Here is a 16,453-nt window from a genome sequence, read left to right as displayed (position 1 = left end):
ATATACTGTTCTTCTAATTAGCCAAGTACATAAAAGTTTAACATCTTCAAGTCTTGTAGATCACTTGACTTGAGATCTGGTTTATATATTAGGAGTAGCAAGAAATATTGATATCAATGTTCAGGGTGTTGCTTATAAGCCTGTCAAGTCAAATTGTGACTTCAATTTCTAGGAAAGTGACTGGAGCATAATAATTCGAAGATTATTTATTCATCGTATCAGTTATGGTCATAAGTGCATCAACTGGTTCATTACACATGAGAAGTAGAAAATGAAAGAAATTATAATCACCAATATGTGATGTTGGCTCTAACTAGTTATTAGTAACAATTTACAAGAGTATTGCAAATGAACTTCATCTCCTCATGGTTCCCTGAAATGGAGCTACTGTTGTTGCTCGTCCTTGCTGCCTATTCATGTTTGCTTCCCACCCTTCACATTCAACAAAACTCATCATTACTACATGTTTCGAATCTCGAATGAAAGTGAGAAACAGCTTAACATGAAATGAATTACCTATACCCATATCAAAGCCGCGATTTTTAAGCTCTCTGTATTCTTGACAGAGGGCACAAGTCTCGCAGCACAGGTGAAGCACACAATCTTCACAAGGTGCCTCCTCTAGCTCATATTGCCCCCTCATTCTTGATCTGTAAAAACACGAATACAGGCAGGCGAAGCCAGTGACTCCTAGTAAAACTCCGTAAATTCCACCACTAGCCAAACAAGCTGAAACCAGGCCAAGAAAGTATTCAGGAAATGAACTGTAAAATAAAAATAGTGAACGCTTACTCTTTAGAATGAACTTACATGTTTCGCCTTGAGTGATTATTTCAGCAATCTGTCCAAAGGTGACACATGGGCAAATGCAGGTAACTAAGCAGTTGACAGGATCATCAAAACAGTGGCAAAGGTTAGTAGACCACTTCCCCAAAGTGTTGGGGGTGGGCGTGGGAACGTGAACACCAAAGGAAGGGTAAAGCTGGGCCGGAGGGATGCTCATAGGAGCGCTGGGATATCCGGGTGCTGCATATTTGGTATAATCATTAGGCGGATGCATATCTTTAGCGGTGATGCTCTAGGATGAATGGAGGACTAGTATATGTAGGAGCTGAAAGTGGCTTGATTTCCGAGACGTGATGTAGTGATAACTTAAGTATGTGGCAACCGGGGAAGCTTTTAATCTTTTGGGATGAACTAGGTACATAGAGATTGTGAAAATGCACTTGGATCCCCATGATCTCAGGCCTGTGACTTGTGAGCCTCACCACATGCTATATTTTGGTTATATTTTCATTCATTCCCTTGTTTATTATATTCTTCCTAACTGATATTATCCAAAGACATTCACAACAAAATCTCTCCACTGCACACAAGCAATGATAACCAAGAACGAAATCAATTATATATACTACATTTAAACTCTATAACTTGCATGATGAGTTATGGCCAAGTCAGAGAAGTTTAAGGATCATATTAAACACAGCCCAAAGTAAAATGTTCAAAGTTACAACATAAACGATGGGGCAGAAATACAGTAAACGCTAGCTTTCACAGGTCACAAAGTTTTCTTCTGCCTATTCTTGATCTAAACATACTATGCATACAAAACAAAGATTAGTTTTCATCCGGTACAGTCACCAGGGAGCATCAACCTCTTCCTGAAATTCAGACTCATGCTTCTCAGCTTTTGACCTCAGCATCTCAATGTCAGCATCATAATTCTCACAAGCAGCCTTCAATTCCACGAGCTTTGCTTCAAGATTCCTTATTTCATCTTCAGCATGAATTCGTTTAGATATTGCTCCTAGATAATTTTTGAAGTCTGAAGCACCTTGAGTTTCAAATGCAAGTCCCCTCAATGTATGCATACGATGACGAATAAATCCAACTTTCATGCCCAAAAGCTCAAATGATTTTAGGGACTTCTCCCAAACTGCAAACTCATCCCAAGAGGTAGTGAGTTTGCAACTTTTTATGGCATCTGCAATGTTCACAGTTTCACCAATGATACCAGCAGCCAGTTTAGAATAGAGACCTGGTAGAAATCGGCTGTGAAGGAATGCATTTTTCTTGCAACAAAGCTCATAATACTTCAACCTTATATGCTCAGGTAATTCAGAATCTATGCACAAGTCATTCACCACAATGTGGAAGTCCTCGAAGCTTTTAACATCTTTAAAAGGAACCAATGTTTTAGACAACTTGGAGCCTTCCAATACTTCTGAACCAAACTCTTCACTGTCATTCCCAGATTGTTCCCTTAGCTGCCCCAGGTCACGTACTGATCTTGACACCAACATTTTCTTGTTCTTCTTTTGAATGAGAGCTGATGCACTTGGACGCTTCCGCTTCCTAATCAACAGAGTTTTAAGTCTAGAGAAACTTCCTCCCTCTATTGCATTTCAAAATTTTATAGAAAGTTTAGTACGCCAAAACTTAGGCATAACAAAAAAGTTCAACACACCAACCATTTGAGATATGCAACAAAACAAAGTAATAATGGAAAATCGATTTAAGTACACACAAACCTGGTTGTGGTTGTTTTGTTTTCACATCCAGATTCAGAAGGCTAAGAGCACCATCTACATCTGTCAATTCATTTTGCCTTACTACATATACCTGTGAAATATAAATGTGTCTAAATCACGCGAAAAAGCAATAACAAGTAAAACAAAATAAGAATCTCATGTCAAGTTCTCTACGAAATGTTATTTATAGTCCGATGATAGCCTCTATTTGCGAAACAAAAACTCCAAGTCTCCAACACCAAGGCCTTGAGCATTTCTAGATATTGAAAAAGTGTTGTTATTTCTCGATTATAACCTCGATGCTGTGACTTGTATGCAAGACTTTAGAACTCCTAAGAATGATGGAAGACAATGCAACATTATAAAGGGCAAAAGAGTTCTTTCCTACTAAACATTTGTACTAAAACCTGTTTCTGTCTATCACGTAAATAACTCGCTTTTGTTTGTCATAAACTCCGTAGTATTTATCAATTATAACTAGATTCAAGCTTAACTGGAAAAACCTAAATGTAACAGATGAAAATGGGTAATCTATAAATACTATATGACAAACAAAATGAGTCATACAATTATTATTATACTTCACAGTGACGACTTCTTGACATAGGTCCTGATAGTAAACTGGGAGCTTGAAGCCATGATAACCATTTTTATTAGATGCTGAAGCAGGAAAACTTACTGCTCCTTTGTTTTTTAGAGACATAACATATGTTCTGAATAAACAATATCAACTCAAAAACACATTGCACGTGAATTAATCAAAGTCCAGTGTCACCTTGAACTTCAGTGGCTCAACTAGATGGAAGAGCAAAACATCTCCTTCAAGCAATTTGTGTCCAACAGCGAACTTTCTCCATCCAGCGCTAAGTCCTGTCTTCTCTGCTATGTACTTCAGTTCAGCACGATCACCATTTTCATCCTCCAGGATAAGAACAACATCTCTGTTTGGTAGATGGAACTTGCAAAATGGCATAGGAAGGCCCTGCACTCAAAATTAGCAACAATTTACTCATGTATGACCATCCCAAAATATGATATTGCTGGCTGAATAACAATCATAACATTTAACCGTGCTTACCATCCAGAAACAACTGGAAACATGTGATCGAACCAGCAACTTGACAAAGCTCGGGAATTCAGATCCAAGACCCGCCTGCATCTCTTCAGCCCGAATCACCGTTGCCGATTTGAATTGAGGAGGAGTAGCCTTCTCCCTATTGCAGCATCATACAACATCACAGTCAGTACTGTCCTTTAAATTATCATAATTATTTCAAAAAACAATCTTAAAAACTCACCTCACAATCCTTATCGGCATATCAGATAATGCCTGTCAATTGAACAAAAACATTATTCCCCCACATTCAACTTCACCACTCAAAAACAGGCAACACATAATGCAAAGCAATTATCCGAAGACAAATGTTCAAAATCCAATAAAGGAGTATACTAAAACTAACTACACACAGCAAAAGCAAGCACACACAGAATAATTAACAATCAACAAAGCATATCACAGGAGCCAATGTCGAATCTGGAATGTAAAGCAAACGACACAATTATACAAACAATTAAATACAAAAAACAAAAACTGCCAGCTTTTTCACACACAGATCACAGACAGTAACACCAAATCCTTGCAGCACAGCCTGTAACAATTACAATTAACACCAACCAAAAGACAGCTTACAAGCTTAGATTTAGAAGAAGGCTTGGTCTTCCTTTTCGCCGGGAGCGTAAGTCTGAGATCATTGAGGTCCCTGGACTTAACAATTGCCTTACCCTGAAACCAACAAACCAGATCCACACAATTCATCAACAATTCAACAAAAGAAAAAACTTACAAATACACACACAGACAAATACAGGCATGGAAACCAAGAAACCTGGCAAGGCGGGGTGGTGGAGCTAGAAGGCAGAGATTTATCGAGATCAGGAGTAAACAGGGCGAGAACAAGGCCTTGTTCGTTATCAGGGGCTTCTTTCTTGATGAACTCCTCGTCACACCCGATGTTATTGTTATCGTTGTTGGTAACATTGGTGTTATCAGGGCCTGGATTGGGGAGAGGCAGCGAGACGGAGACAACTCCACGGCTAACAACTTTGAGCTTCATGATTGTAATGTGATGAAACAGGATTGATGAATTGGTTGTGCAAGAAACCCTGAGATGAAATGGTGGATAAAAAAGACTGCAATGATAAACATAAAAATAAAGAGACTGGACAGGAGGACACTCCAACGACCAGGAATTTACGTTGTGCGATGCACCCACTTTCTCTGCTTTTACAGTTTTACTGGATGTTGTGAGCACTTCGATTCATTTCGCTCAGGCGTTTCGTTGGACTTGGACATAAATTCGAGCGGACCCAGATTGGACTTTTAATTTATGTTAGAAAAAATAGATTAGTTTTCGAACTACTTTCAGTTTTGTCTGAAGTCTCTGAACCTTAAAGCTTGGTATGCGTAATGTGTTAGGTTGTCTAGTTTTTTTTTTATTATATGTTGTGTCCAAATTTATGTGAAAAATATATATTTTTTTTTGAAACAGTGAAAAATATATTTTAAACATGTTTTGAGAAATGAGCAATGTAAATAGGTCACATTTAATTTTGCGAGGAAAGTCAGTATTTAACTGCAAATTTCAAGGAGCTCTATCTAGTAAGTAATGTGTGATATTACTAATAAATTTTTAACTTATTCTTGTGGTTACTTTACAGAATGAAAATCTGATTATTAAATTATATAACCTCCTCTTTTGACGGGTATATAACATCCATCTTAGTAAGAAATGATTGGTTATTAGGTAGCAGATATTTTAAACACGTATGATTTATTTTAAGGAAACTATGTTATGACCTGTATTTTGTAACTAAAAACTAAAATCTACTTGAGAGGCTCCATGACACTACCTGAATTAACTAATTGGGCCAACTTTCATGTGGGCTGAGTGTGAATCAAAAAGGTGTAGTGCCAGAAATTGAAATATCATCAACTCCCATTTAAGTCTAGCCGGCTATGACGCAGCTGTTAATGCACCATCTTTGCATGACAATTCATATTTGATATACCCCTGATTATTTTGCCTTGAACCACAATAATCGAAAAATAATAATATGGATTTAAATATGTCTAAATTTTGATATAGGATTGTGCCTACCAATTCTACAATACAATACTCCAAATTTTTGAATATACGTTCTTTTTTAATTTTTTTAACCAGACATATTATTTTGGAATTTTTTTTTGATGTAATATTTTTTATTAGAAAAAAAAATAATATTTTAATCATATAATAATTCATTTAAATCTACTTTAATATAGGTGCCAATATATCTAAGGGACAAATATTTGAATAGGAGTCGAGGGTACATGGGAATATAAATATCGGTGGGCCCAAAGTTTGAGAAAGGGACAAATATCCAAAGTTTTGGCACCATAACTTACGATTATCATCTCAAGAGTTTCACAGTCCAGCCCATTTCATATAGATAAACTTTGAGAATCAAAGTTTAAACTTGAGGGAAAAATCCTTGTGTAAAAATTTTTTTTTACCAGGTTCGCGAAGAAACAGGAAAAGATTACTGAGGAGAAAGACTAAAAGACTAAAAGAGGGGCGGAGACGAAGGGGGCCAACAACAATTGACTACATAAATAATACCAGAGCCTCACTGTTTAATGGGCTGTAGACCGGCAATGGACTAGTCCTGGTTTATCCATCAACAAATATCATAAAACGGTAACAATCATGTTCACGTTTTTTTCATTTTCTCGGTTCTCAAGCGGTCAAGCCCATTAGCACTCTATCCACTCTTTAAACACTAATCCCCAAATCTAATCAAATTTATGACCAGTAGACTTTTTGGATATAAATTTTTTGCTCTATTCAACTCACATTCATTCTCTCTAAGAAGGTGTATTAGATTGGGATTTAAAATATTTTTTTTATTCATGAAATTCGAGGGTATTTGATTGGGATTGTTTGAAATCCATTAAAATCTAGAGGTATTCAATTGGGATTTTAAATTATGCTATAAAATCCGGTGGTATTCAATTGGGATTTTAAATGATACTTTAGAATCCGATGATATTTAATTGAGATTTTTTTAAATCCATTAAAATATGATTGTATTCAAATGGTGATGGATTTTTTTGCATTTTATAAAATGATTTGTGGCATTCTTCAGTGTATTTTAAGTTTTTTGAAATCCCACCAAAATCAATAAGATTTTGAAGCATTGTGCTTAAATTCTATAAACTCTACGACATTTTATCAAAAATCCGCATAAAATCAAAATCACACACAATCCATTAAAATTCATAGACTAAAAACAATCTATTAAAATCTCACCCCCGTAAAATTTTAAAACCACTTTATTACAATATTATATTTTAATGAATATACTAAATTATTGTAAACGATACTCCGCATGAATAAAATCTATCCGGTAAACTTGGCCTAGCTCACTCAAAATTTATGATGGACTTTTTGAGGAGCGTAGAAAATGGTTAATATGCATGCATCAAGCCATCCACGATGATCTCCGGACAGAACGGGTCAGAGTCTCAGAACTTATCATTCCTCGCTGTCAAACTGTAACTAGTTTAGGTTAAGTCAATTTGAAACAATGACGAGGTGTACACAAAATTTTCCAGGCATTTGACGACTTCAAGCCCTCTGCATTTTTTTTTTTTTGCTTCGTTGAGTGCAATTTGTATATACCTGATTGTTTTAATTTTTAATCTATGTGTAAATTTGACTATGAAATTATCAAAGCATTTAGTGCTTATCGAGCCATCGAGGTAATACTGTTTGAGTTGATAACTGTTCTGTATTATTTTTATTAGAATCTAAAAGTTAATATAGTGACATTCGAAAATATATTTCAGCTTCTATCCTTAAAAAAAAAAAAAATCTGTTAGGCGATTCTTTCAAAATCAAAGAAAAAAATATACTCTCTCTACTTTTTAGCACGTTTATCCACACTCATTTAAAGTATAGTTCCATAATATATTTTTTAAATTTTTTTTCTTCTGAATAAAAGTTTGACGTTCAAACTTTTATTAAAAAAAATTCTTAAAAAAAATTATAAAATCATATTTTATACAAATCTCAAAATATGTGCAAACAGTATGCGCAAACAATTGAGGGACGGAGGGAATACTTATATACCAGGGCTGACGGAAGGCATGATTAATGATTTTTGGCTCACATCATCACCTATTCACATGTTCTTTGACCGCCCCCAACCTTGCATTGCAACGGCAGCGGCAGCCATTACTAGTAAAATAATTAAAATAATTATACCCTCCCCCGTTTTGAGCTAAATGCCAGACTGCATTTTATGTAACGCATTTTTCTGATATTAAATTTCAAAAGCGTTTTTAATTATTCAAAATAATTCAACTCGATTCCAATTATTTGTTCTAGAAGTTTTTCTCACCCTTTTTGACTTTAAATATCTTTAGTAGTTTAATTTCATCGGATAATATTATCACTAGGTAAGACTATTCACATAACTTGCCTAGCAAAACACTCCATTTCAATAATACCAAACCATCTAATAAGTATTTTATTTTGACAAAATATCTGGCGTTCTGCCTTTTCATTTGTCCAACACATTTTCTTATTGCGTGTTCTTACCATTTCTTGGCGTTTCAGAACTCCTGCTCTTACTTTGAATGTATTACAACTACTTTCACAACTGCTTGTTCTTGTTTTTCATGTAAGAAAATGTTGCCAAGCACTATAGAAGATTGGTTAAGGATCATCTATGTGGTCTTTTCATTCTTTGCTGCTCTCTGCTTGGGTGCTGTCAAAAGTATGTTTGGTCTGATTTATCAAAAGTATTTTTTTTGATTTTTTCATGATGCATGTATGTGTGTGTTAAATTTTGAAATGTTTATGTAAATTTTTATTTTTCAGGTGTCTTGGTGGGGCCAGTGGCTGCTGTGATACTGATTTTTGGGAATGTTGGGGTGATTCTTGGGCTTTTACCTTCCCATGTTTACTGGACTTTCTATACCCTTATCAAGTAATTGCTTGTTTTAATCTTTATGTTTATATATAGGTTGAATTTGTGTTGAAATATATAGGTTTATTGTTAGTGAATGCATGTGTTTGTTGTGTGTATTGATTGATTCTTGAAGTGGAAATTTCTGATTTTCACCCAAATTCAAATATTTGCAGGACACAGAAATTTGATGCATACCTTAAAGTAGCTCTGGTGTTTGCATTGCCTGCTTTGTTTGCCATATGGGTGGGTTTAAGCATAGCTGGTAGTGTTCTGGTGGGTGTGGGTTATGGCTTCTTTACTCCATGGGTTTCATCTTTTGAGGCCTTCAGGCATGACCACGAGAACGCGTATCTCATGTTCTTTCATTGCGTTGTGGTAACCTATATGTTCTTTCGTGTCTTGAATTAATTCAATCTTGAATTAGCTTCATTGTATTGTACTTATCTTTTGTGTGTGTTATAATAGGATGGAACTTGGGGGACTATTAAAGGAAGTTGTACTGTGGTTCGAGATTTTGCTGACATGTGTATACATTCTTACCCTGTTTACTTGAAAGAGCTGCGTGAATCCCCTTATACAAATGAGTATAAACCGTTAAGGTATTGTTATTTTAAGCTCATTAAATTGAAAAATCAGTAATTACATTGGTGACTTGGGATCATGTCTAATAAGGAGAACCATTATTCTGAGATGTTATTTACTCGATAACAATGTGTCAGGTTGATTCATGTTCCTGGTTGTATTATTGTCGGGATTATGGGACTTGTTGTGGAAATTCCCCTTTTTACTGCTATAGCCATAGTAAAGAGTCCATACTTGCTGTTCAAGGGATGGCAGAGACTTGTACATGATCTAATCAGCAGAGAAGGCCCATTTCTGGAAACAGCTTGTATCCCTATTGCAGGCTTGACAATTCTTATGTGGCCAATCATTGTCATTGGAAGCATTATAATGGCTATATTCTCTAGCTTTTTTATCGGATTGTATGGCGCAGTGATAGTATATCAGGTTTGTCAAAATCTAGTGAAGGACTTTACTATTGTTAAATGTGCGGCTTTAAAACTGTATTACAACAAAATCATCATTAATGCAGGAACGTTCTTTTCAAAGAGGTCTGGCTTATGTAATTGCAATGGTTGCTGAATTTGACGAATACACAAATGATTGGCTGTATCTTCGTGAAGGGTCCATCCTCCCAAAGTAATCATTTTCTCAATTATCGTTACCTTGTGTTTTTTGAAATGCATATATTGGTTTGTCAGAGCAATGCTGCTATAAGACTTCCTCTGTGTTTTAGTTTTAAATGTTGTTATCACCTTGCTCACAGCCAGGCCCAGATATAGGAAAAAGTTATCTTCATTAGACCCTTCTGTGGGAGCTCACTCAGCTGATGGTCCTCGGATTGGCTCTGTTATTAGAGAAGCACCACCAATTCTCATGGCAAGCCTGTCATCAAGAAGATCGGTCAGGGAGACTATACATGAAGTGAAAATGGTCCAGGTTTGCTTTCAACATTATAAGTTTCTCAAGTCCGCCATACTTTAGGATCTCGGAGATCAAGATATGCTAGATTACTTGAACAAAGTTAATGCTAGATTACTTTGATGGATTGAGTTTATGCTAGAACTTTAGAAGTCAATGTGAGTACTCCTTATTACAGTGAGCTGAATTTTATATATCTGCTGAACATGCCACCTCTTGCTGATAGTGCAGAACTGCAAATATATTGAGAACCAAAATATTTATTAAGTAGATTGAAAGAGAAACATTTGGTCTTAATGTTCCATGCGCAGCCAACCTAAATAATCAGCTACATTGTTTCGTTTCAGCCTCACACATTTAAAATTTACAAGAAAATGACACTATTTCTATATTCAACTAATAATCGTTCTTGTTTGGGGTGAAATCTGATGGATAGTGATGTCAGAACATGTAGATCATCTACATCTGGCTGTAATTAACATATCGGCACTTTTATATAAGAGACAGGAGAGGGCACCTAAATGTTTTTCACCATATTACAGAAAATATTTCTACACCAAAGTATTATATGACTAACTACAATAATCTATAGAAGCAGAACATTAATCTAATATCTAGCATGTACATTTGGAAATTGCAATAGGTATGGGGAAACATGATGAGATCTTGTGAAATGCGAGGAAAGGAATTACTGGATGCCCATGTAATAACTGTTACTGACCTCTGTGATTGGTTGAAAGCAAAGAATAGTAAAGAAGCGGGCATTGTTGGTGTTGGAGTGCCTTGCTACACACTCTTCCATAATATCCTTTACTCCATAAAAGCTGGATCAGAAGGCCTGTTAATTCTTGATGATGTTGAAATAACTCATCTTAATAGGCCAGAGGACAAAATGATAGACTGGTTTTTCCAACCGCTAATGGTTCTCAAGGAACAGATCAAGTGCATGGAAGAGAATGAGGTCAAGTACATGGAGAAAATAATTCTATTTGGAACAAATCCTCAGCGCCTCCAGGCGTGGGATAATGGCAGTGTGGTGCCCCAGAATGCAGTAAGAGTTGCTCAACTAGAGGGCATTGCTAGAAGGTATGAGGCTCTCTGTTTTCTAAATTTATTAAATTTTGAGTTCGTTTCATAAATAAATAAGAGAAAATAAGGAAAATAAAATGATTGCATATCTGTTTTGCCATACATATTTATAACATATATTCATCCAACACGGCTTTTCACAAATGCCAACTTAATAATAGCGAACTCGTAAATTTCTTATAATTATTAGTCCTTTTTTTACAAAAAAGATGGTTTGTATTAAAAACGGGATTTAGAAGAAGTTTTTCTGAAATTTGAAATGATATGCTTTGCAGGATGGTGGGGATGGTAAGGCGAATATCAATGTTTCCGACTTACAGAAGACGATATCGCCATATAGTGAAGTCCTTGATAGCAGGGAAAGAAAGTTGTGCTCCGAAAGAAGGCTCCTTTAGGTCTACAAAAGAAGGCTCCATCAAGTCCATATCAACAAGATCAAGCAACTCTATTGAAATTGTTTAAAAAAACTATAAAGTCGTCTTCTTGTTTTGTTTAGTCTTCTGTTCCCTTCCCTTGTCGTGTGTGTGTATATTTCTTGATTCGATGATTTGTTTTAGTTGGTCTGTATATAATCAATCACATTATGACGAAAGAGGAGATGCTTCATTTTTGAGGAAGACTTGTTTATACAGTGGAAATTACTTGGAATGTGATTTTAATTCGTTCAAGTATGGTGTTTGAACCCTTCACAACAAATGAGAGATTGCAGACTCTAGCATTATGTGGTTAACTTAATTGGGATGTTTGGGTGATTAGTCATTTAGCAGGACTCCGTGTCTGGTAGACAGTTTGTTATTAGACCTGAGTTAGCAAATATAACTTTTTTAACGATATGTTCAAGTTGTTTGGACAAATACACTTGAGCAGGTATCTGTAATTTTATCATTCGATAATTTTAGAATAGAAAAAATTACCTTACAGTATCTATACTTAAAAGCATCGAGAAGCTGCCCAATGTATTTAGGGAACGAGGATACAAATCAAATTAATCTGAAAACTAAAAATCATTATGTACATTTTTAATTTTATTACACTCACTCCATGCAAACTAAAAATTACTAAGTACACTCTCAATTTTACTATACTCAGCTCCAAAATTGCTAAATGTCTTGCAGGACTTCATTTTTTTAATTTTTTTACCGGGGCCCATTATTGATGTGGCAGCAAGCCCAGTGCCGACGTGGCGGGGTTGCTGGTGTGGCAAAGACGTGGCAATTGATATGACAGTCTGGGTGGCCCCAATGCTAACATGGCGGGCAACGTGGCGTCTTGGTAAGTCTCATTGCTAACGGGCATTTGGGTAGAAAGTGTAAATTTTAGAAAATTGATGTGCCAACCAGAAGTGCATATTATAGTATAAGGTGATTTTTGATTATTTTAAACTAATTTTCAGATTTTTAGACTAACATTAGTTTGTATTTGATCATCTCCCAAAAAATATAATAATAATGATGCGGATCAGAACCGCTCCACAATAGTGAATGACGGGATGCTATCAATGATATGGTACTAAATTCTTACTCCATGTGTACATAAGATTCTTTTCTTTAATTTTTGACAGGTATTTTGACGTTACATAAATAATAGTTTTATAATAATTATTATATTTTTTTTAAATCTGTTTTTCATGAATAAAAGTTTGACATAATTTGGTGTTTAAACTTTTAGTCAAAAAAATATAAATTGAAAAATATTATAAAATTATACTTTAAACAATATTTTTGAATAAAATATCTTTTGATAGTCTATAATTTACAAAATCATGTTAAAATTATCCACATCTTAGATACTACTGCACTTCCTAGCGTTTCATGATTCCACGGATATTCTTAGTGTCAAGAAAAATAGGAGGATGTGGACTTGAGTATGCACACATCTTTATTCCTTGAACGCTGGCGCCCTAGTACTCTACATTGTCAGCCATGTTTGGAAACAAAATGAGCAACAAAACACGCATTGATCTTGCTCATCAGATCCATACAAATTATAACTAATCCTAGTTATTGTAAGTTATTCAATTAAAACATCTCCCTTGACTATAAACTTGAATCAAAATACCACCACAAAGAACTTAAAAATGAATGTAGATGAAAAATTTGCACAATGTTTTGACATGGACACAAAAGTCAAAAGAAAAGCATATTAAAATGCAAGGCCAGGAAGTGGCAGTGACCACAGGGCACAACAGTGTGAGACTGCGAGTCCACAACTTGGCATCATTAAAAGTTTAAAACACCTTCTAAAGCGAGAGCGAGTTCCAGCATGTGCGTCTCCCTCTCATTCCGTAACCAATCCTTATCAATTTTAATCATCACAAACTGTTAACTGTAATGCGACAAACGCCTTCTTCCTCAGTTGCCTTTTCTCTGTATTATTCTTCTTTGGTCAAATGAATCTTATGTCGTATTTCAATACTCCTTTTTCACTCGAAATTTCATCTTTTGATTTGAAAAGCGGACAAACTTCTGCCAAAATTCGATCTCTGATATTATATTAAGAATCGGTTCATTCAAGATCTTGACATATTAAAAAAAACCTAAAATAAATTTTATACTATATTCCAACACTCTTTTATTTAATTATTATTAATAATTAGCTCAGTCACTCTCCTAAGTCCTATCATCACTTCTGAGTTATGAGCCACCCTCTCCTCCTTTCTTAACCATGGTCCATGCAGCCTCCATGGACCACTCTTTCTTACATAAACGCCTCCACTCTATCACCTACCTTCGTACTACAATAATATTATAATATTAATTATTACACACAGTCACACACACACACAAATCACATTGTGCAAGTTTACTGTCAGAGTAATTTATAGTGTCAGGTAAAACACTAAGAGAGAACTATATATGAGGGAAACAAAGTGAAAGGGTTAGGAACCGGAGGAATCACCAATCCAGATATAAAAGACATAGATAAGGCAAAGACATGTCTGTGGCTGCCATAAACACAAGTTAAACCAACAGAAACATGCAGCACTGACTGGAGTAAAAGAGTGCACCAACTAACGGCAAAAACTGCTTTTACTGGCTAGAAAGCAAGAAAAAAACAAGAGAGTAGAAGTAATAATTCCTACGAGAGGGGGGATCCAGGCTATTTAGCAGAATGTTGTACTTTCATTTTGCATGTACAATTGTGGGGTTAAAAAGCTTGTGAAATTCACAATAAAAAACACAACAAGATGCCTACTGCCAGACTATATTGTACATTTTTGCTAGTACTGCCATCATCATATCAAGTCCTTTCCATATCACATTTTAGTTACCACATGGGACTTCAATTGGACTACTCACTCTCCTTTCTCTCCCCCCAAGTCTCCGTTGCTTACATACCAAGCACCGTGTACCTTTCATTTCTTTCACTCTTCTCAATCCCCAACCCCCTGCACAGCATATTCATATTCTGATTCCACACACAGTCACACAGATAAAAACAGAAGAAAATTTGTATTTATTCGTAGCTTTATTACTCATCAGACATTCCATTCTTCCAATTTCAAACTAAACTTGATCTCTCGCCAACACAAACATGAAAACTCACTCTGAGTAACATTTTATCATCAGAGTTTTGAACCATTCTCCGTTGTCCTTTCCATTGGCGGAACTTGGACCATACTTGGAGGAAAGAACGATTTCTGGGAACTATACAATAACAAGACTTCTCAGGAACTCAATTTCATAGATTTAGAAACACTGCAATTTCTACTTAATTTCCAGTTACAATACTTAGAACACGGAAAGAGAACTAGAAACAGAGAATTTCAAGAACATTCATGAACACGGAAGAGACTGATCTTATATATCCTCCCCTAAAATCTGTAATGGCCTTGAGAATAATAGTAGAATTTGCAGAGCTAGCTAGCTTAATTTGTACATGATTCAAAGCTAACAATTAACACCTAAAATCGGATATTAAATTAGTAACTACTACCAGAAACAGAGCAGGTTTTTGCAGAGATCATTTTTAAAGAAGACTCTGTTTATTATACTACTAGTAGAATAGTGTTAAATTTGCATCTTCTTCTTCATGGCTTCAGTGGAGCCCACTCGTAACGTCCTTTCAACGGCTTATCCTTAACAATGTCAAAGTTATACCTGTAAATCAAAACAAACTAACATAAACATCTATACCAGAGAGGGAGAGGGAGAGGGAGAGAGATCAAAACCAGAATATGTAGAGAGAGAGAGAGAGAGAGAGAGAGAGTGTGTGTGTGTGTGTGTTAAAAGCTTACTTTTCTGTGAATTCTTTCTGAATTTTCTTCTCTGCAGCAGCGAAAAACTCTTCAATTTCAGCATCAGACGGCATCTTCTCCGCCGTTGATCGACGGCGAGAATTTGCGGCCGGCGTTTTGGAATTTGACTCCAGTTCGCCTGTTTCTTCTCCGAGCTCACTCAACGGTGTCATCTCTCTCCTGAGAAAGCAAGGAGTGAAATGTTGAATAATTTGAAAAGTTAAAAGGAGACGTGAGAAAATGAATCACTCAAATAAATAAAAAAATTAAATTCACCTCTCTCTGCAGTTAGAATCACAAGTCAGGCTTTTAATTTCCACGCTCTCCTCCTGTTATAACCAATTCAAATTTCAAATTCAGAATCTAAACTTCCACACATGTATATATACACACAACTATACATACACGCGTACCTCTAGATCTGGAAACTGCAATTCATCATTCCGAATCTCCGTCGACGAACAATACGAAGCCGCGCAATCACCGGAGCTAGGGCTCGAACACTGATCATCACCTAAACACTTCACCTCACCACAATTCTCCGTCACTTGACGGCGCCGTTTAAACTGCACTAAACACGACGACGACGAACACAATTCCGGCTCTCCGTCGCCGACTCTCCCTCTCTCCGCCGTACCGGAGCTCTCATCCGCCGCTAAACCACGCTTCCTCGACGTCTCGCTAACTTGCGCCTCATCCATACCTCCAATTCCTCCAATTCTCAGCTCAATCTCGCAACTTCATCACCATCTCCAATGAAAAAAAAAGATTCTCCTCTATTCGTTAATTTGTGTGTGTGTATATATATGTGTGTGTATATGTAGAGTAGACTAGAGTAGTCTCATTGATTGATCGTCCGTTAGATGGTTGTTATAAACCACGTTACGTGTGGTCCTAACTCCGTTAACGGGTGGCCGTAACTTTAATACCCGTAACGGGATTATTGACGGCACCGTTATGAAAGGAGGCTTGGCTAGAATTGGGTAATTACAAAGTCACAGTGCTAGACATTACCGGATAACGATGGAATTTAAGAGAGAATATTATTGGTTGTTGTTACGAATCACTCACATATATAACGTTCTCAAGTCCGTTTGGT

At 36.1% G+C, this 16,453-nt stretch overlaps 4 protein-coding genes across 5 annotated transcripts; 1 reads left to right on the top strand and 3 right to left on the bottom strand.

The window, feature by feature from the left end:
• Positions 1-187: 187 nt before the first annotated feature.
• Positions 188-1,326, bottom strand: LOC108195682 (cell number regulator 1-like). Its single transcript, XM_017362660.2, has 3 exons — positions 811-1,326; positions 517-729; positions 188-432 (listed from the first exon to the last, which is right to left on the bottom strand). Exons 1-3 carry the CDS (start codon positions 1,058-1,060, stop codon positions 356-358), a joined length of 540 nt encoding a protein of 179 aa, XP_017218149.2. The 5' UTR covers positions 1,061-1,326; the 3' UTR covers positions 188-355.
• A 128-nt stretch (positions 1,327-1,454) lies between these two features.
• LOC108193246 (B3 domain-containing protein Os01g0234100-like) lies at positions 1,455-4,872 on the bottom strand. 2 transcript variants are annotated; one of them, XM_064081608.1, is made up of 7 exons: positions 4,418-4,872; positions 4,222-4,314; positions 3,830-3,861; positions 3,610-3,745; positions 3,307-3,513; positions 2,532-2,622; positions 1,455-2,398 (listed from the first exon to the last, which is right to left on the bottom strand). In XM_064081608.1, the coding sequence occupies exons 1-7, from the start codon at positions 4,643-4,645 to the stop codon at positions 1,638-1,640; spliced, it is 1,548 nt and encodes a 515-aa protein (XP_063937678.1). In that variant the 5' UTR covers positions 4,646-4,872; the 3' UTR covers positions 1,455-1,637. The 2 variants fall into 2 exon arrangements, with proteins under 2 accessions (XP_063937678.1, XP_017215314.1); XM_017359825.2 differs by having other exon boundaries at positions 1,455-2,395; positions 4,418-4,869.
• Positions 4,873-8,115: 3,243 nt separating this feature from the next.
• On the top strand, positions 8,116-11,785 carry LOC108193518 (uncharacterized membrane protein At3g27390). Its single transcript, XM_017360210.2, has 9 exons — positions 8,116-8,351; positions 8,456-8,564; positions 8,720-8,921; positions 9,012-9,145; positions 9,266-9,554; positions 9,640-9,746; positions 9,878-10,046; positions 10,672-11,114; positions 11,393-11,785. The coding sequence occupies exons 1-9, from the start codon at positions 8,264-8,266 to the stop codon at positions 11,577-11,579; spliced, it is 1,728 nt and encodes a 575-aa protein (XP_017215699.1). The 5' UTR covers positions 8,116-8,263; the 3' UTR covers positions 11,580-11,785.
• A 3,113-nt stretch (positions 11,786-14,898) lies between these two features.
• Positions 14,899-16,203, bottom strand: LOC108193482 (cyclin-dependent kinase inhibitor 7). Its single transcript, XM_017360155.2, has 4 exons — positions 15,768-16,203; positions 15,631-15,683; positions 15,355-15,534; positions 14,899-15,217 (listed from the first exon to the last, which is right to left on the bottom strand). The coding sequence occupies exons 1-4, from the start codon at positions 16,053-16,055 to the stop codon at positions 15,148-15,150; spliced, it is 591 nt and encodes a 196-aa protein (XP_017215644.1). The 5' UTR covers positions 16,056-16,203; the 3' UTR covers positions 14,899-15,147.
• Positions 16,204-16,453: the final 250 nt, after the last annotated feature.

This window comes from Daucus carota, chromosome 7 (assembly GCF_001625215.2).
Source record: "Daucus carota subsp. sativus chromosome 7, DH1 v3.0, whole genome shotgun sequence".
In the NCBI taxonomy this organism is placed as follows: domain Eukaryota; kingdom Viridiplantae; phylum Streptophyta; class Magnoliopsida; order Apiales; family Apiaceae; genus Daucus; species Daucus carota.
The sequence above is the reverse complement of the archived record's forward strand: the minus strand, read 5'-3'. Positions and strand labels throughout refer to the sequence as shown.